General features: G+C 42.4%; 1 protein-coding gene across 3 annotated transcripts in view; it reads right to left on the minus strand.

Annotated features, from left to right (window-relative positions):
• Positions 1 to 21,479, minus strand: part of TBX15 (T-box transcription factor 15) — a 103,988-nt gene that overhangs the window by 25,986 nt on the left and 56,523 nt on the right. For all 3 annotated transcript variants that reach the window (XM_045478824.1, XM_045478825.1, XM_045478826.1), the window contains exons 2-6: positions 20,738 to 20,951; positions 15,080 to 15,181; positions 12,889 to 13,060; positions 11,703 to 11,870; positions 1,750 to 1,814 (exon numbers count right to left, since the gene is read on the minus strand). In XM_045478824.1, the coding sequence (XP_045334780.1) occupies positions 1,750 to 1,814; positions 11,703 to 11,870; positions 12,889 to 13,060; positions 15,080 to 15,181; positions 20,738 to 20,951 (721 nt within the window). The remainder of the gene's footprint in view (positions 1 to 1,749; positions 1,815 to 11,702; positions 11,871 to 12,888; positions 13,061 to 15,079; positions 15,182 to 20,737; positions 20,952 to 21,479) is intronic.

Here is a 21,479-nt window from a genome sequence, read left to right on the forward strand (position 1 = left end):
TCTAAATGGATTTTAAATATACAAAAAAAAGAGTTTCATAAAGAAGTTCTTCCATAAGGGATGAAGAATATACTTATCACAATGAACACTGAGTAATATATAGAATTGCTGAATCTCTATACTGTATACCTGAAACTAAGGTAACACTGTACGTTAATTATCCTAGAATTTAAAAAAGCAAATAATGTTTTAAAAAAAGAAGTGCTTCCATTAATCATTTTGTGAAGGAAATGATCACTACAGATGACTTTTAGCATACATCTGGGTTCTAACAGAATGTGCTATAAAGTTCATGAAGTGATTCTAAATATAATACTAAACAGTTTCTCTGAAAACTCTTGCAGGGAAAATAGCACAGATAACTCTTGACAATCTGTGTCATTTCCATGTAAAGAAATGCCCCCCGGATGAGGAAAATGTCTGAACACTAATGTAAATAGTTACTGCAAAGCCTGCACACTTTAAAATTTTTTTTAATGTTTATTATTTTTGACAGACACAGAGAGGGAGCAGGGAAGGGGCAGAGAGAGAGGGAGACACAGAATCAGAAGCAGCTCCAGGCTCCGAGCTGTCAGCACAGAGCTGAACACAGGGCTCAAACTCACAAACCGTAAGATCCTGACCTGAGCTGAAGTTGGACGCTTAACCGACTGAGCCACCCAGGCACCCCTCAACCTGCACACTTTATAAAACATGCATGTCACATTTGTGGTTTCAGTACAGTTTATATAAAGTGAATTTTTCTGACTGCATACCTTTAGGTAGATCTGTGTTTCCTAACCATTTCAGTTCTCACCTAGCTCTCTGGATAACAGATTTTAATTTTACAGAGGAAGGGTGAGAAAGAAAGGATTTAGACAGAAGCAGAATTAACCAGAAAAATGCCATGTCGCTAAGTCCACTTACAATAAGAGCAAACAGTCCCTCAAACGTCAGCTGTTCCTCAGAATTTCCCTATATGACAACCTAATCCTAATGATGCTGGGCCATCAGGAAAGGTTGGGTTTTAGAAACTGTCTTTATCAAGGTAGGCAACATCTAATATATTTTGGGAACATGTCTTAGGAGAAAAATGGCTAATTTCTTACCAATGTTTTAGCTCTTAAAGGTAATAATTTCCTGGGCCCCTGGGTGGCTCAGTTAGTTAAACATTTGACGCTCGATTTCAGCTCAGGTCACGATCTCATGGTTTGTGAGTTCGAGCCCCGCACTGGGCTCCACGCTGACGGTGCAGAGCTTGCTTGGGGATTCTCTCTCTCTCTCACTCTCTCTGCCCCTCCTCCCCTGCTCATGCTCTCTTTCTCTGTCTCTCTCCCAAAATAAACTTAAAAAAATTTTTTAAAAGGTAATAATTTTCTGATAATTTTTATTTGTCCACATTTCCTTGTTTTCCTGATAACGCAAAATAAATGAGATGTCAGTGTAAGTGCTGTAGCCACCCATGCACTTACCAGAAAAAGTGGCAAAATCTACTGAGGATAATAAAGCACCATAAAATTTGTTTTAAGTGACTGGATTACCAAGTATTGATGTACAGTGTGTTAACAGAAAGTTGGAAAATTCAGCTTTTGGGGGACAGCTCTTTGATCCTCGGATCAGCTGTCCATTTCTCTTTGCCTGAGTCAGCAGAGCGGCTAGCGTGCAAGCAGTCTCCGACAAGTAGGAGCCAAAAGCCACGCATGGGGAGCCGGGGGGAAAATGTCACATAGAAGAGAAATGTCGGTGAGTCTCTTTCTCAATTATTCTTACCTGTTTCTTCCAGAATCTCTGAATCCTTTAGCAAAAGGGTTTCGATCGATTTTTAATCTGGTGATCTGGAAACAAGCAAAAAACATAAGTTGTGTTTGTATTAACGGATTTCTTTTTCGGTTGCTCCTAGAAAAATGACAAAAATCACTCTGTTAGTAATGGCTCTTGTTTTTATTTAGTTTCCATTAAGTTTGAGATTTAAATTGAAATGGAGATAGGACTCGGGCCTGGCACACAGATGTCTGACCCAGCTGACACACTGCTCCCTAAAAAACCCAGGTTTTCCCAGTATGTGACTGTAAACTCCTCTGCTCACCTTTCCTGCCCCCCCCCAAAAAGAGGCTAAATCATTTGCCTAGACAAACAAAGGCATGGAAATGGAAAACTGGGCGATGGTCAAGTCCATGGAACATGACACACAGGGAGCACCTGAAAAGTGTTTGCTGAGCGAGTAAATAATGAATGAATGGATTCAATCCAATCCAATGAAATGAGGGCACCAGACAACTGCCTCAGCCTGAAAGACCCAAATAATTGCACATCCCATCTCACTTAAGTTGCCCCTTCCCTGTCCCTAGAGATCATTCATTTAATGACCTAAAGTGGTCTTGTAAAAGACACAAAAAGCAGCTAGACCTTCATCAAGGTTGCACCCAAGGCAAAATCTGCAAACGGGGGACTCAAGGGAGCTGGCTACAGTGCATTTCTTCCGGTCTCCAAGGCTCACAAGCAAATCAGAAGACACAAACCACTGTGTGGCCCAGGTTGGGCAGGTCCTCTGGAGCATCTGGCTCAAACTCTACTTCAGTGCAGAAGTCCCTGCCTACTGCATCTGACCTCAGTCCCCTCAAACTCGGCGAGGTTTGGACACATCACCCTCATGCCTCCAGACTAGACCAAGCCTGACCAACAAATTCCACATGTGCTCTTTCGTTTCCGCTCTCAGCCTTGGTCATGGGAGGCCCTTTCGAGATCTTTGTGTCTAAACCAGCTGTGAATGACTCACTACCTTCAAGCAACAGAGACTTAGGGGTGGGGGCGAGGGAGCTCAGGAAAGGATGAAAGGCACTCTCAACGGAAGGTAATTCTACACAGAGGGAATCTCATTATTTAAGACCACCTTCCCATTTCTGCTCATTGCAGACCTTATCAACTAGGATGGCTACAGTTATTTCTTATGGAGCAAGTCTTTCCAAGTCCCTCTTTGGCTCACTTTGTCAGAGTGGAATTTCCCAAAGCCGCAGTCTTTAAAGGTCTTTAAAATGCAACGTGAGATTCCAACCAACAGACTCTGACTTGAAAGTATCAAAGTTAATTTTTTTCCCCTAAAACAGTCCTTGCCTCTAGAATGGCACACTAATAATGTAGCACTAATAATGTAGCAAAAGCAATTTTACATCTATTTTATAGACCAGAGCAGGAGCCTGAAGCCTTTGGCTTTCTAAAGTCTAGTGTCTGCCCTGTGAATATTGTATTCCGTTTAAAGACTGTCACTGCTTTTCTGTTTTTGACTTAAAATCCGTTCTTTCTTCCTCCATAATCCGCAGCAATAAACCACACACCATATTTTCTTTTCAAGTTGGGGTTATAATATTTTATTTTCTCTTTCAAGTTGGCTTATCCTGTCCGGCTCATTTATGATAGGGGTTCCTGATATATGATTGTGCTGCCATGTTTGGGGGGCCTCCACAGGCCCCTGTAAATAAAATGACATTCTATTTCATAGGCCTGGGAGAAAAGGTTGAAAACCTGTTTGCCACAGCTCATTCTATCTCAGGCCAAGAGGTCTGCATGGCGATTTAATAGAAAAATGCCACCAAATGTTAGGAAAAACAGCACCTCTATACTTGTTTCAAAGCTTTTAATGTGAGATTTACAGAGCTTTATGTAGTGTATACTCATTATTTGTTGATTATCAAGTGCCTTTGTGTGCAAAGCAAGGTGACAGGATGCATAGGTGATAGTGATATATAGTCCGTATTTGGCTATGTATTGTCTGGCCTTCCCCCCCAGACAGAAGCTTCTAATCTAGAAGTAAAAAGCAGATATACACACCAACACAAAACAGAAATTGATAAGGTTCACAACAAAGGCAAAGTGCCGTAAGAACATAAGAGGAAGTAGCAATGGGTCCAAGTTGAAGGTCTCTGAGGCTATCTCTCAGATATAGCACATGAGCCAGGCCTTGAAGGATGTGTAGGATTTTCATGAAACATGCAAAAAGGGGAGAAAGGAACAAGGGAAGCATTTACTAAGAAATGTCCTACATAAGCCAGTGCACCGAGGTATAGAAGCATGAATGAATGAAGCATACTGGAAAAACACTGAGAAGTCCAATTTGGCCAGGGCATGGGGTAGGAGAAGAGGGGCAGCGAGAGACAGCTAGAGGCTGCCCTCAGGCCCTATCACAGAAAGCCCTCATTGCCCTGCTTAGGCATTTACACACCCTACAGGCAGAAGAGAGCAATTTAACAATATAAGCCAAACTATGACCCCAGTTAATGCTGGTGCTGACAACTTTGGCTGTGCCTACCAATACCAAGTGTAACAAGGACAATAATTTGGAGGAACAAACCAATGTATTCTCAACCTCAATAAATCCATAGGCCCACAGTTCCCCTATGGAGAGCCAGCCTGGTAGCCTCAGATCTTGTGAATATCTCATATAGCATAGGAAGGGATGCAAATGACAGCTGGGCCATAAAGCCTGCTGTCCTGCGGAAGACAAGGATGTGACACAAGACGAATTCGTATCAAGTGGAAAGAGAAGTAAAAGGTCTTCCCCTCACACCCCAGTGGAGTAGGGAAAAAGAGGAAGCCTGGCAGGGCCACCTCCATACATACATAGGGCTGGCCGCATCGAAGTGAAAATGCCACCTGGTCTGATGAGTCAGGAAGAGAGGCCCAAGCTAGCATCTGCAGGCCTCCTATTGCCCTTCCATGGGGGGTCAGGGACTCAGAGGTCCTCACCTGCCATTCCAGGGAAGGCAGGGTGGCCCTAACCCCAAGGTGCTACAGCCTAGGCAGGAGCCAAACAGAGGACCTAGACGAGCCCTGCGGGGAGGCGGGGCCAGCCAGGGAGGCCCAGGAGGTCCAACTGAGGCAAAAACACAAAAGCACAAGCTGAGTAGTTCTTCTATCAGTAAAGCATGTCCACACAAAGGACCCAAGGTCGAGAGCAGATAATGACAGCCACCAGCAGAGGCCAGTGAGGACCGCAGCACAGGGACCCACAAGTAACCACTTGAGGACTCACGACCCCTGCCGCCTCTGCGCACTCGCCACACATGTGGCCATCTGGGATAGTGCAGAAGGGTCACTGGAATAATTTTCAACTCTACTCCATAGTTCTGTTTATCAATTAGACCCAAATATGGCTGTCAGTCTCCACCTCCCCACCTTCCACCAATACATCGCCATCTTTTCACTAAACTACTCTACATAACCTTTAAACTGATCTCTCTTCTCTACACAGCCACCAAAGTGGTCTTTGTGAACATGTACATAGATCGTGTCATTCTCTTCAGTGGTTACCACCCCACTCAGAACCGAATCCAAACCCCTTGGCTGGACTTGCGGGCCCGGCATGGCCCCTGATTAGCTCTCCATCCCCACCCACACTCCTCTACGCCTGGGCCACAGGCTCCCGCCAAGCTCAAGCTGCTCTGAGTGCTGGAAAGTGCCAAGGCCCTTCCCTGCTCAGACCCCTCACGCTCACTCAACCCCCAGACGAAAATGTTCTTTACTCTTTACACAGCTGCTGCCTAGTCATGAGTCTCAGTCCAAATGTTATCTCCTGAGAGAGATGTTCCTTGATCATCCCTCCAAACAGGGTGCTTTCAAGGTAGGAACTGCATCCATTTCATACACCATTTTATCAAGAACCGAACATGACACGCTATTTGTGTTCAACGAATGAATGAGTGCGTGAGAGCATGAATGAATAATGTGGAAAACAGGAATCACCAGCGCCAGAGCAGTAACTGGCCCTAGAGAACACAGACCAAACAACTCCCTCGATCCTATCTGCTTTCACTGCAGCACTGCAGACGAGAGTCTTCAATGTCCCACCAGGCAGAAAGAGAGGTCGATTAGTAACTCTCCGTATATCCAAAGCTATTCTACAGCGGTCATGTTCAAACTTGGTCCAATGATAATGAGGAGGCATGGAAAGTCCAGAGGTTGGGAAAGCGTTTTTCCTCACTGATTTGATTTCCACGACCTTCTACCGATTAGTAGAGTCTGTGTCACTGGGGGCTGTAGCACACGAAGAGGTGGCTGCTGGCCTGCCACCATTGGTTTGAATAATTTTCACTGACCTTTCGCCAAGGCAATTACTAAATGAGGGACGCCTCACGGTACACAGCGTAGACATAAACAGCACAACCCACAAAGAAAAGGAAACTTCGATATTCTGAGTATGATTTTACAATACCAAGGCTGAAAAGGCCTTCCCTTATGAACACTCTCTTAGTTATTCTTTTTTTTTTTTTTTTTTTTACTATATTGCTTGAAGGGTGTTCATCAGGGAAGAAAAAAAAACTTAGCCCATATAAAAATAAAAAATAAAAAATCCTCTGCACTGACTCGATTGGAACGTGAGAACACAACTGGCTCGATAGTTCAGTACATAATGAGCGGCTCAGAACTCCTATTGGATTTGCTTACATAGACCTGGCTGTGGTTTCAGACTTCCGATCTGGTTCGTGTAGCCAATTCTCATCAAGAAATAAGACTGTGTTACCTGAGGAGAACAGGGCTGTGTCTTTTTGAAATCTAGTTTCCTGTTTGGGGGGAAAAAAAAATCAAGGTTCAGCAGTCTTTTCCCCTTAGAGAAGACAAAGACTCTGCAATGGAAATTTCCTGCTAATTCCATGAGGACATGCTGGCGTCAGCTTCTTCCAAGAAAAAGCATAAAGCGTAGAGTCGCCTTTATTCCCACCTCTACCACTTTATTCTCCACGATGAGATTCTGGGCATGGTGTACCCTCCTCTCTGCCTTAGGCCTGCCAAGTTGGCACTCCAAGAGCAAATAATAGTAATAATAACTTCAGTATGCTAGCAGCCCTGGGAGTCTACGGGTCAGTCAGCAAGGGTGGGAGGAAGGAATGGGAAGGGGGAAAGAAAAGCATAAAATATTTTACGAAAATAGAAACTCTTTCTTCACATTTCACTACTACTTATATCCAAAGAAGCGAACCACAGATTTGTAAGGAAACTGGTAGTGAAGGTGTGTTGGCTAATTATTCATGCAGTCCTTTTCCAGGCACATATTCAGTGCTGTGCACTATGAGATAGACACAAATACCTTAGCATTATGGAGATGGAAGGGTCCTTCTTCTTAATTAGTGGTTTCTGGGCTTCAGGCCAATTTTAATAGCCCCCCAAACATCTGAGGGATCAACATTGATATTCCAGTTCTTTATTCTACCAAACGAAAAGAGTTACATCTATCTACTACCTCCTGCCATCATTATTTTATAAAATAAATGACATTTTAGTATCAAAAAAAGTGAAAAGGACAAATTAACATATGGTCTATTTAAATGAATGCATACAGGTATAAAAAGGCCCTATACTGTCTTTATTGTTACATCTTGCAATGGATTATAAAAAATTTCTCCATAGACTGGTGGCTGAGAAGCACCGATTCAGAGCAAACCATCAACTCCCAAATGGGAATTCTGAGGTGGAGTGATTTGTCACAGGCAGTACAATCCTTCAGCTACAGAGCTGGGTCTAGAACCTGAATCTTTTCACCCCTGACCTGGTGATGGGGTCATGAGAGAGGGATAGCACACTAACAGTTCGATGAAGGAGAGCTCACCTGCAGCTGAAAAATGTAAGAGATGTTGTAGGAGGGAATGTTAGGAGGGTTTGTATCTGTACCGAACTTGAAGAGTGGAAGGAATCTAGACAGATAAAGAGGAACGGAGAGGTCATTCCTGGAAAGATAACAGCACAAGCAAAAGCAGGGCGGCTACAAAGCGCAAACCATGGTAAAACTCAAACCAGACCGCTGAACTCTTGTGGATGCATGACGAAGACGAGCGGAAAGTGAGCCTAGAAATGTAGCTGGTGACTAGCTGCAGAGGACCTTAATAGGAAGACTTGGGATCTCGGGCTTTACTCCCTTAGGCGCTGGGGAGTCATAGACAATTTGTGACAGAGAAAGGATGCAACCAGAGCTGTGCTCTAGGAAGATCCATCCCTCAGCGAATATACGTGATGGCTCATGAGACATTAAGCATGCAGTCCAGGTGACTCAGCTGGAAGCTGTCACCACAGACTAAGCTGGAGGGAGGGCAGGTCCAGAACGAGGGCACAAGCAATGACAGTAGAAAGTAGAAGATATTCCACAAGTAGAAGCAACACAGTGTAATGGCAGATCGGACGTGTGGAGAGTCAGGTGTCCAGCTGGTCTGGCTGACGAGATAGAAGCCAAGAGGAGATAGACCTTAGCAAAGGAGAGGGCTAGGAGGAGTGACAATGAACAGTATCGCTTGGAATATTTTGCTGACCAGCAACAAAACACCAAGTTCCTGCCTTTCAAGTGTGGACTTGCTACAACTTTGTTGGTCTAGACAGTTGTGGAGGTTACTAAATAGTTGACAGACATGAACATTCTAATAATTTTTAATACTTGTGTGTGTTGACTGCCTCTGCTTGAAAACAAGAAATTGTTTCCAACCCTCATTACAAATCATGCAGAAAAAAGGAAGAAATTACGATTTCAGAGCTAACAGAGAACTTAGAAAACACAGGCCAATTGCTCGTTTTCCTGAAGAAGAAATCGAAGCCCAGAAAGAGAATACCTTGCTCAGAGTGACACAAGTAGCTAGTGGGACACTTAGGACAAAAACCCAAGTCTCTAAATGCCTAGCCCACTGCTGTCCTTCCCTATCCAGGAAAGGACACTGCCTGAATCTGACTGACTGAATAACATTTCACTTCAATTCCATTCCTTCCATTGTCCTTCCTTCATTGAGTTCCTGAGAACAGTGAGGACCCCCCACCCACCCCCTGCCCACTGACTTTTCCTCTTTCCTCTCTCACCGGCCTCCTAACCATTCCCTTAAAAAGAAATACATGAGGTAAATACTTTTGCCATAAAATATTAATCGTTTCCATTCAAGAAAGTTGAGGGAGATAAAAACAGTAGTAGGTGATATAGCTCACAAAAGAGAATAGTTTATACTACCCGGCATCTTCATGACAAGTCTGAAAATTATGGCTAGGTAACAGGATGCAGACCCCAAGATGCCTGGGGGAGAGACCTGAGGTTAGTTTGCTTTATTAGGAGACACTGTGTTATATGAAATCATATCTACACAGCCAAAGAGAATGTTAAATAATCGTGCCTGTTGATGTGAGACTTGTTAAACAGGCAAAAGCTGTTATCTTGATTTCAAACTGCACAGAATTGAGTGTGTGTGACTCATCTATTTTGAATGTCAGCACATCATGAATTCACCAACGTGACTTGAGAACAGAAAGATCAAAGTAGTTGCCTATTGGTTATAATCCCTTCAAGAGCCAATGCACGTCCTCCAACTCCCAACGATCCACTTTCTCCTTAACGAGCAATCTATTCTGTAAAATTGCCTCTACTCGCCACTCCCCTTCATGCCTGTGCAGACCCAGCTGTTTACCAATTCAGGCTGACTGCTATGAATCAGATGCCAGGTTTGCGTCAGCGACTTGATGCGTGTTCCCTCATCGAGTCCTCATCACTAACTCGATGAGGCCAGGACATTTTCAGACCAGGAAACACGACTGAAAGGGGTTAAGAACCTTGTTCAAGGTCATACAGTTTGTCAGTGGAAAGGTCAGAAATCAAGCCAGGTATGTCTGCCACTGAATGCCATGAAGTTAATCATGGCGTCCTGCCCCCAGCAAACCACCACTGCCCCCCTCCCCCCCACCGACCCGGTCCAGAAAAAGACAAAATATTTATACGAGTAGAATGTACTCAGACACGGGAACGCTGTCTATGAGAGAAGGTAGAAAAGTGCAAGGGATTTCAGGCTTCCCTGTTAGCTCTTCTTTTATTGTCACAGTGAGTTGTGGCTTTCTAATTTCAGCTTGGGTCACAGTACTGACCCTATTAGCCTCTACAACCGATCTCGGCGAGGCAGTAGAATGTTCATTTGCCAGTGTCCTAGTTTGCTGTACACACTAAATTCTGAAGTTGCAGTATTTGTTGCCACAATCTCTGCCTTCATGAGAAACTAATGATTAAGATGGTGGGTGAGTGTTTTGGAAAAAAGTCCAATCAGTGACTCAAAGAACTTAGACTCGTGCTCCCCCTCTCCTGAACCACAGTTAATCCCAAGGTCCCAGTTGCTGCAACAGGCATGTCTATATTGATGCTCTATCTTGTTTCAGAGTTTGCAAAAAAATTTCTGATTATGAAAGTTTCCTGTAAGGACCCTCGATGGCCTCTGCTCTTTTACTATCTAAGGCGTTTGAGAGGGTTCAATAGTTTTTAAGTAGCACCCAAAGCAAACTAAAACTCTTCCTCTACTTTAGATCAAATGTGGCATCCACCAGGAAAATCTGAAGTTGGGAATGCTTTACAGCTGCTGAGAAAGCCCAGCAAGCATACAGTACTTCTCTACCAGACTAAGGGGTTGTTGTATATCAAATGCCTCTGGAGGCAAAGAACATCTAAAAAGTCTTATCCAAATGTGCTATGAAAGATTAAAATATTCTTTCTCTATGAACCAAAGATTATATCACTTTCACTTGCCTGGCACACAGTAAGCACTCAATAATATTTAGTAAATGATTATTTTTCCTCTATTTCTTTCTTAGAGCACTAAGCATTGTATCCAAGTACGAAAGGTATTGAGTGTTGTGGTAGAAAGTTCATTTTGCTCCAAGCAGGTCCAAAATAAAAATATGCAGGCATATTAAAATAAACAAGTGAAAACTCTTATTTTCAGAAAGGGAGTCGCTGCAGGATCCTATTGATGAGACAAATTGTCAAAAGATGAAATACACTCTAATTTACAAAAACAAAATTCACATGCAACTGTCGGGAATTGCATAAAGTGAGATCACTTGTAGATCCATCTAGCCACCCTCCTCAAAACAAGAACATTGTCTAGAATGCCCACAACGATTGCAGACTCACCGTCTCTCCCCCTCTCCCTATGCCCCGTCCCCACATACTTCCCCCATTAGTCTGGCCAATTTTTATGCACGTCTCAACATCAGAGAAAGCATCGACTCCTCCGGGAAAACATCCCTCATTCCCCAAACCCAAAAGCACCCTCTCCACGTCTCTGTCATTCAATTAGTCCACTGTTTTATCCTTGTGTATTTACGTGTCTTTCACTCAACTCAAACTCTTCTTTCCTCGTGGAGACATAAGTCTTCACCTGCTCGATCTCCCTACTAAACGTGCAATATTGTAAGTTCTAGAATATTTATGGAATGAAGGAACATATTGCTGACATCAAAACACAGATGTTAGGGTGTGGCTGGTGATCACACAGAGGTAAATTTAGTCTGATAGTGTAAATGAAAGCAGTTGGGTCTTCAGTGGAGCTGGAGAGGCTTGATGACTTTGATGTAGCCGATGCAGGGATACACAGAAAGTTGCAGAGAAGAGGGAAGGAATGAATCAAACCTTGGTACTTGCAAATGATGAAGAACATTTGCCAGAATGCAGGGGAGATCATGAACACAGGTCCAAGTACAGGTTGAAAATGACTGAGGAGATTCCGAATCTGGTCAAAGATTTTGTCTTTGATCTAAATCTAGACTATACCAGCTGCTACCAGGCATCACGGCTTGTCATCACCAACATGGTGTTTGCAGAGCAAGCCTGGCATCGCTCATTCCAGCTCTTCAGTATCACGTAGAAGGACTATTTCTTACCAAGAGCATGAATAAGCTCCTTTAAAAGCTGATGCAGCAAGAGACTCTCAAAGGCAGCCTCTTACCTGCTGGTTCTGGTAGGCTGTGACTGTGGTGAACACGGTCTCAGGAAAGTTGAATGTTTTCACTCCATCCCCAACAGGGACAGGTTTGGTGGGCGACAGGTCACTGCTGAAATCCTTGCGGATCACGTGAACTCGAGGCTGGTATTTGTGCATAGAGTGCAGAATGATCTGAAATGAGAAGGGGCAGCATTATGCTAGACTCAAAGAGCGTTTCGAACTCGCAGGCAAATACAATCACAGGACAGAAGCATCACAGGAAGAAAAGAGACTGGGACCGGGATGTACAGGAAACCGGAAGTCAGTGTTCTTGCCCGCGGCAGGAAGGACTAAGTGATTGGATAGCACTGCACGGAACCATACAGCAGAGTACCCCAGTCACAGGTGGTGATGTAGTACGCTTGCTTTAACCCGACATACTGAACAACTGTCCCAATCCCAGAAGACAACACTCTGCTAAAAGATCTCAGACCCTCTGCTATGTGACAGCTGCTCCTTCCTGCTTCAAATGTTCATCATGGGCTCGTGCTGTCTTTAAATTCTATCAGCTATTATTTGTACCTTGTTACTAAATTTATGGACATTCCTTATGTCCTGTGAGAGTGAATGGTATTCCTCAGAATATCGTCATTTCCGTAAAGATGGGAGCCATAGTTTTCCTTCTTTGATCTTCCTGCAGCACTCAGTATGGATCTTGGCATCCAGTGAAAGTTATAAAGATAAATTAATAACATCAAGGGCTCTAATTATACCTGGAAGTCTTAAGACTTATTCTTCTCTTAAAAATGCATAAATTACTTGGCAAATCCACCCAAACTGTCACCTTAACTGTTTCTCTGAGTTTATTGCCCTGTGAGTTATTCCACTGAATGGTGTGATTTCTTTCACCATTTTAAAACATGTCCTGTGCTTCTGTCTTTAACCTCTCCCTTGATTAGACTGTGGGTCCCTGGAGCATGAGAACGGGGTCTGGTAAACACAACCTGATGCACAGCAGACATTTGCTAAATGTTAGATTTGTAATAAATGAAATTTCGCAGGAGGAAAAAAGAACTTTTAGGATTACTCACTTAAAATGACTCAAAGTGGCATAGAGATTCTTATTTTACACATTTGGAAAAGCCTGGGGCTAGTCAGCTTTAGAGCCAAAAGGGAGGAAGAGGGAGATGGATGGGATTCTTTGACTCACATGTCCTTGATCATCCAATTCATTGTTGGTCAGCTTGAGTTTGTCGAAACTGACCACCTGTCTCATCCAAGTGTCTCCAGAAGCTAGAGAATCAGGGTGTATATAAACTCTTGGGGGCACAGGGGAGTCCGCATTGCCAGCCACCATCCACTTGGAGCTGTGGTACACATATCTGAGGCAGAGAGGGAGAAAGGAGAAATCAGAGACAGATACAGAGGGAAGAGAAGCCCAGGACGCCAGTAGAGACAGGAGAGGGGAGAGACAGAGAGATGACAAGATGGAAACAGTAGGGATTAAAGAGAGAATACAAGGAGAAAAAGAGAAGGGCAGATAAGCAGGGACAATCAGACAGAGATGAAAATGGAGAATGAGGTGGGGTGGGGGAGGGCAGCAAAGTGTTGTGGTTAATGATCAAAGCTGCAGCCCTCACAAGGAAAACATTCTCACAGTCCTTTTTCTTTCTTCTCCCTCTCCTTGCCTTGCACCCCTGTGTGCACACAGGCATCCTGAACCCACGTGTCTAGCTATGGAAAAGGTATTTTACTGCAACCTTTCACCTTTCAAATGCAAACCATATAATCCGTTGGCCACTTGTTCAGGATTTGGTTCCTTATTAAAAACATCTTCCATATTGTCCTATAAAACACAGCCATGTGCAGAGACCTTCCAGGCCTCTCACTTGTTAACCATTTCTTTGCTGAGAATCAGAATTTTGAGGCATTTCTATGAAAATATAGGGTCTCTGTCTTAGTGCAACCATTCCCAGAAACACCACCAAGTCTTCCCAGTTAGTGTTTTAGGGTTTCTTTGATGAACCCAGTTTGGAATGTCATCATCCTCCATGTTACTTTCCCACAAAGCCACTGAAAGTAAGAGATGTTGTTGGTAGCAAAGGAGGTCAGTTTTCCAGAATTTGCCAATTGCCCTATATATAGTTCTGAAGAGAGTTCTCCGTGGATGTGACACTTCCCTGCTTTTCACTTATAAAGGACCATGCGGGACCTGGACCCTAGCAAACAGAGACACTCAGTCCAAATCACAACTCCCATGATCCTCTGAAACAGATCAGAAGCATCTCCTGTCCTGAGTCCTGTATCTAGATCACTTCTCTCTTAGCCAGCTCTCTCCCTCTACCATACTAGTCCTGGTCTTCCCCCTTCATTCATCTCTTGCCTCCTAATTCTTGGGTTTAAAGCCAAGTACTCAAATATTTTGAAAATGAGTCATGATTCACTGATTTGATTGAAATCTCAAGAGATTGATTATGCCACAACTTGTTTTATTTTTTTTTTAATTTTTTTTAAAAATTTTTTTTTTCAACGTTTATTTATTTTTGGGACAGAGAGAAATAGAGCATGAACGGGGGAGGGGCAGAGAGAGAGGGAGACAAAGAATCGGAAACAGGCTCCAGGCTCTGAGCCATCAGCCCAGAGCCCGACGCGGGGCTCGAACTCACGGACCGCGAGATAGTGACCTGGCTGAAGTCGGACGCTTAACCGACTGCGCCACCCAGGCGCCCCTACCACAACTTGTTTTAAATAAGAACTACATAATAAATAAATGAATAAATAAATAAATACGTGTAAGCCATCCAAGAGACATAGACATTGTATTGGCCTTTAATGACTCTGAAGGAAAGCTATTTAACAAACTCACTCACAACACAGTTTGATAAACAATAATTCACCTAACTAAAAGTTATTCTTGAAATCTTACCCAGTCCTCCTCTTGTTGCCCTCCCTCATCCACAGGGCAAGCCATCAGCTATATGATTGAATATACTACACTGGTCCACTTCTCCTCCACCTCTCCAAAATAAATCATCTCAACTCATTTAGCATTCCATAAACCGAATCATTCAATATGTTAATCACTTTCAATGTTTAACTGACTTCATTCTAGACTTAACATCCATTTGATTTCTGCAACCCTTGCAGACACTATACAAGCTCACTCTTTCCAGAGACAAGGGAGGATTCCACTCTAACCCATTACTAAGTCCTGATTTCTAAGCACTAGTGACTACTTCCCGCCTGGTGCTCTGCTATGGGTTATCGGCATATCTGCCATCTTTGTTCCCTGTTTAGTGCATAGTACAGTGCACTGTTAAAATGCTTCATCTAATGAGTTTAAAGAACTGTCTTGGAATGCTGGTGATGTCCACAGTTCCACACCCCAGAGTCATCATTACCTGTATCTTTTATTGTCCACAGGCACAATGTCCATTGCTATGTAGTATTGCTGGTGTGGGTCCAGGCCAGTGATTTTTACTCTCATGGCAGGAAACATCCTCCTATGAAGGGGAATAGACAGTAAGCTCAACAATCAGAGCGGGAGAAGTAGCAGGAATAAAAGCTTAGACAGTCTCTTCTTATTTCGAACTCTAAGCACACCAAAGTCCAATTCTTCTAATCCTCAAAGTTGGCTGCTTTTTTACACTTTGGAAATCATTGCTATAAAATATGCTGAGGATTCACTGCTGAAATAGTACGTCTTCTTAACTTAAATTGAACTATTTGATGATTCATACACTCCAAATGCTCATACCTACCTTGATTTATATTATTAGTTCATCTTTAAAGTGATTAGACAGAAAGATACATAGATAGATAGATAGATAGATAGATAGATAGATAGATAGATAGACAGACAATGTGTGTGCATCCACACATGTATTTCTTATTAGACTATAACATCCTTGAAAATACACTCTTACACTTAATGTACTTGAATAACTTACGCTCTTACAAGTCAAGTAGCTTATCACAGTTGATTGTAGGTGATCATGAAATAGTTTTTGATTGACTGAGTCTATTTAAAAAAGTAATCTTTTGAGAAAATAAGGAAAATAGAAGAGGCCACCAATCCCCAAACAAAGGGCCAACAAAGTTGGGGTTTTTTTTAAGGCATAAAACTGTAGAAAAATTTCTGCAAGTTCTCAGGCTGTCAACATGTGTGTCAGAGGGAGGACCCTGTGGAATAGGGAGCAAATACCAAATGAATTCTAGTGGCCTCTGGGCAATACCTTGTTTCTACCACAATGGCTTGTTAAACTTGCCAAAGCAAGCAAGGTCAGGATATGGCACTTTACAACTACTCTCATAATTGAAGAGGAGGAGAGGGAGCAACACAGAAGAGTATTGAGTTTCAAGGGGTCTGGAATAAAATTCTCCATTCTTCTTTAACCATAAGAAAGAAGAAAAACATCAAGCTCTTTTGTATGTCATTCATTTAGGAGTCAGACATAAAAAGTGCTCAGTTCAAAACTTTGCATTGCCTGAATGTGCTCTAGGATACTTGTACACAAAATGCTGCACTAAGCTTAACCATCTGGGGCCAGTTAGTTTAGCTGGGCAGAGCACGGTGCTAATGAGGTCAAGGTCACAGGCTTGATCCACATACAGCCTAATTGGCTTTGCTCCATTTCACGGCCATAGACCATACCCTGACCCCAGACAGCCATCTTGCATATGTGCCCTAGTTGTTTACATGAGGGGCCTTCTGTGCTAGTCACACACTGCACTGCCCACCAGAAGTAACTCAAAAAGCAAATGTTCTCTGGTAATAGGTCAGTGACATCATAATCATATTTGAAGACAAGGGGGACCATAGACCTTCAATAGGGATGATGGCTAATTTGTAAATAATTGCAAAGAATAATGTATAACCATTCCTTCTTTCCTACTTTATAACTTTTCAGAAGCTTCTATTGGTATATCATCCTAGATTTTCTCCCTCTAGCTCACAAGTTTAATTAGAAAGCCTTATATTTTAGTCTTACAGTCAGCTAATGAAATTCAATGGTGAACTTCTCATAATAACTAAATCCAGGATTCACTATAGGTTAGGCACTTTGATACACATTAATTCTTTTCCAAAATTTGGGAACCTTGATCTATACATTTAAATTTTTTTTTTTAACATTTATTATTGAGAGGCAGAGAGAGACAGAGCATGAGCATGGGAGGGGCAGAGAAGGGGGGAGACACAGAACCTGAAGCAGGCTTCAGGTTCTGACCTGTCAACAGAGAGTCCGACGTGGGGCTCGAACCCAGGGACTACAAGATCATGACCTGAACCGAAGCCGGACACCCAACCGACTGAGCCTCCTGGGTGCCCTGATACATTTCAACCTAAACCATTAATTCCCTTCTTAATAACAATGACTTATGGCTGCCTTGTATTTATAAATGGTTGGAGAGTACCTTGCCAGGGATGGAAAGAAAAGTCCTCTCATTTGTTATCTGAGGTAAGAAAATGTGGTTCCTCTAAGTCATCTAGCGAGGCTTACGTTGCAAAAGATGAATGTTTTTCTTCATGACTTCAAGAAAAAGGGTTAGATGGTCTTAAATTCAATACCTGTTTTGTCTGGAATATTTATATGACCTTGAGTGGAGAAGCTACCCATCCTTTACCAATAAATACTCAAGTTCTAAAATGAATGAATTTGGAGAAGTTATTTAACCTTATTACCTATAAAACAAAGAAAAGGGACTATCTAGTCTCTAAGGTATCCTCTTGGTTTAAAATTCTATGACAACATGTGAATTCTCTTCCTAAAAACTTACCAAAAGTTGCTTTTTCTTTTGCCGGTATTTTAGCACAGAATATCAAGTGAAGTCATAACACCCTAGGGAAAAATTAATCTTTCATGTTCAGAAAATGAGATGTGTTTGGTTTTAATTTTATGGGTACGTTTAGGCCAATTCTTGTGTCTTCCAAACCCATTAATCCCTACAAGAACCTCTGTCCATGGTGCTGATTATACAGATTCCATTGGTACATTCAAAGATTGAGGGCTCTGTAGACTGCAGTAGCTCTGAATCAACAGGACTACAGTTTAAGGTGTCAGAAGAAGTAGATGGTGACTAAGATCTTCTGAGCATGAAAAAGAACAGAGAGTCATACAAAACGAATGTAACTAAGAAAATGGAAACTGAGATTAACATTGAAAGGGACACTACAAAGGAAGGAAAATGGAGTGAAAAGGAAGAAACTGACTTGAGGAAAGGGGAGAAAGTGAAGAAAATTCACAGAGAGAAAGCTAGAGAGAAAGCTTTATTTGTCTGTTTCTGAGTTGTTCCAGAATTACTTGAGCAGAGTTACATGTAGCAATAGCAAAGGCTGAGGCAACCCACTACAGAAGCAATGAATAACATTTCTAAACCTAAACAAAGGGATATGACTAAAGAACAAACTGTGTATGTACTGGGAATATCTGGGTGCATCCAGGTATCAAGTGAATTTGTGAAGGCAGAGATGTGGGAAAGAAAACACTGCAGTACAAATCATGAAATGAGGTCACAGGAGAGCTGTGAAAAAGGTGTCGGGGTAAACTGAATTCACTGAAGTGCAAAAAACAAGGGAATGATATCAGAGACAAAAATGACTGGAAGACACATACTCAACAGTAGTAAGTGAAAACCTCAAATAAAACTGGAAAATCTTATAAACAAACAAAAAAATGTAATATTTTCCCTTCTATCCAAACCAACCCCCTTGCCAAAAACTAAGAAGAATAAAGGGACACCTGGGTGGTTCAGTTGGTTAAGGGTCTGAGTCTTGATTTCGGCTCAGGTCATGATCTCACAATTTGTGAGTCTGAGCCCCTCATCAGTGCAGAGCCTGCTTGGGATTCTCTCTCTCTCTCTCTCTCTCTCTCTCTCTCTCTCTCTCCCCCTGCCCCTCCCCCACTTGCACATTTTCTCTCTGTGTATCTCTCTATCTCTCTCTCCCTTTCAAAATAAATAAACTTTTTTTAAAAAAAAAGAAGAATAAAACCTTTTTCCTCGAATTGCTCTGTTTCCTTCTAAGCCATAACATCTCAAAATGTAGAACAGAGGTAGAAAGCCAAGTGACAAGAGATGGTATTGAAAATAATTTCCCTTCAAAGGTGTTTCTCCTAAAGTGCTTTTTAATGGTTTTGTTCACTACTAAAACTTAGAGAAGGAAGAAGCTTCTCTTTTAAATTTTTTTTTTAATTTTTTTTTCCAACGTTTATTTATTTTTGGGACAGAGAGAGACAGAGCATGAACAGGGGAGGGGCAGAGAGAGAGGGAGACACAGAATCGGAAACAGGCTCCAGGCTCTGAGCCATCACCCCAGAGCCTGACGCGGGGCTCAAACTCACGGACCGCGAGATCGTGACCTGGCTGAAGTCGGACGCTTAACCAACTGCGCCACCCAGGCGCCCCATCTTTTAAATTTTTTTTAATGTTTATTCATTTTTGAGAGACAGAGAGAGACAGAGCATGGCGGGGACGGGGCAGAAAGGGGGAGACACAGAATCTGAAACAGGCTCCAGGCTCTGAGCTGTCAGCACAGAGCCCGATGCGGGGCTCGAACTCACAGACCGTGAGATCATGACCTGAGCTGAAGTCGGACACTCAACCGACTGAGCCACCCAGGTGCCCCAAGAAGGAAGAAGCTTCTAAAAGAGAAACAAAATGAACAAGACTTAAGGTTCAGTTTGACCTCATGTTTTTGTGGTGTCTTGTTGCATTGGAAGGTTTCTCTACATGCATTCAAATATTCTTTTACTTTAAATGTCAATGTTCGCATGACAGTTTGTGATCAACTGGGTGGCTCTTTTTGGTCCCCAGGATGTGAGACTATGTAGACTGGCTTTGAAAATATGAAAGCAGCATAATTGTTTTAACTTTAATTAACTATTCCTATATACTCAAAAACTTAGTCTAAATTTATTTTTATTTAAATAATTTTGTTTTAATCCACGGGACAAAAATTACAACCATTTCTTAACAGTGCAGAATTATAAATAGTTAAGAACATTGTTTTTAGAACCAAACAGATTTATGTGGAATTCTGGAGCTGCCCTTTACTAACCATGTGACCTCAGTCAAGTTAATTAACTTCTTTAAGCCTTTTAATCCCCATCCATGTATGGGATTATACTGTGTCTAAATAACATAATATATGTTGAGTATCCAGCACAAAACAGATATCTAACTATGGAAAACTGAAAGATGCCAATGAAGGAATAAGCTTAATAAAAAGTGTTTATTTTAAGAGAAACTGTATTTTAAAAACTTATATCATTCGGGGCACCTGGGTGGCTCAGTTGGTTGAGCATCTGACTTCGGCTCAGGTCACAATCTCATGGTTCGTGAGTTCAAGCCCTGCATCGGGCTCTCTGTTCAGAGCTCGGAGCCTGGGGCATGTTCTGGATTCTGTGTCCCTCTCTCTCTGCCCCTCCTCAGCTCATGCCATGTCTCTCTCTCTCTCTCAAAAAATAAACATTAAAAAAATAATAAAGAATTGTATAAAAACATCTATCATTGTACACAAATAGTTTTGCAAAAGTTTTCACGGGGTCACCATTAAAATTCTATAATAATTTCAAGCCAACAATAAAACACATGGATCAATAAGCAGGGCTCAGATGTGTACCAAGTCCAGTTCTTACCAAAAAAATCTTACAAAAACATCTGGCTGTTTTAAATGCCTTAGAAAATGCAAGCTGTTGTTTGGGGAGCAAACTTTTTCTCTTGAAAACATTGGATGGTGACATAATACTTGCTTTGGAAATCTACCGTTTGGCCCTTACGTACCACGGATCTCTGGTGCGAGCTGAAATACATTTGTAGGCAGAAAATGTTTGTGAGCATAGGGGTGATTCAGAGGTTGGAATGGCCCTCGGAGGAAAAGAGCAAAATCACAGTAAACACAAGATCACTTTACCAAGATGTCCACATGCAGAAAAGTGAGTACAAGTTGCTTTGGCTTCACCAATGCTACCTACCACAAATAACGGGAAAGAAAAATGTAATGGCTCCTAGTTTTTTTCTCCATTCCTGGAAGCTGGTCGTGCAAAGGAACCTGTCCTTACCTGCCTGCTTTGGTGATGATCATCTCAGTTCCAATGTCATGGAACCGCTTCCATAGGTCAGCACATTGCAGCTCCACCTGAATCTCTTCCATGGAAGACATGGCGGCAGGCACAGGGCCTGCAGCACCAGGGCCCAGGTCAGTGTGAGTGTCAAAGGAGCAGGAAGTCCGCTCAGTGAGCACCTCAGAGTCTGAACCGGTGCTCTGCTCGGAATCTGCAAAATAAACAAGCAAGTCTTAGGTGAGAAACTTCAGAGCTACTCCCCACCCATCACCCTAAAAGATGGGAGGTTGGATGGGGGGCATGGAGTCGGGGGGGGGGGGGCGCTGAACAAAAGGAGACTTAAAGCTGGGAAGCTCCAGAGCACAGCACTCGGTGTATTTTATTATTTTTTTTTATGGTTTGTTTTTGTGATTTACGACCATCTTTTAGGTTTCGTGTTTCCAACATGACATCTGGCATTTTAGTAAGTTTTAGCAACAGCTGAAGAAAACTAGTCCACAACAGGCGATGTAAGGAGTACCAATGACAGCATGGTGAAGGCATTGAAGCCAAACTGGGACAACGTAATACATAAATGCCAAATTAAAATAATAATAATAATAATAATAATAATAATAATAATAATTAGAGACCACACAGCTCCAAATCTAGACAATTTCACTTGGAGGGGGGTGTTCAATGTCAACAGTAACATGTTCTTTAATTTCTTACCACTTGGCATCATTGCCCACCAGTCAGT

Source organism: Leopardus geoffroyi, chromosome C1 (assembly GCF_018350155.1).
Source record: "Leopardus geoffroyi isolate Oge1 chromosome C1, O.geoffroyi_Oge1_pat1.0, whole genome shotgun sequence".
NCBI lineage: Eukaryota > Metazoa > Chordata > Mammalia > Carnivora > Felidae > Leopardus > Leopardus geoffroyi.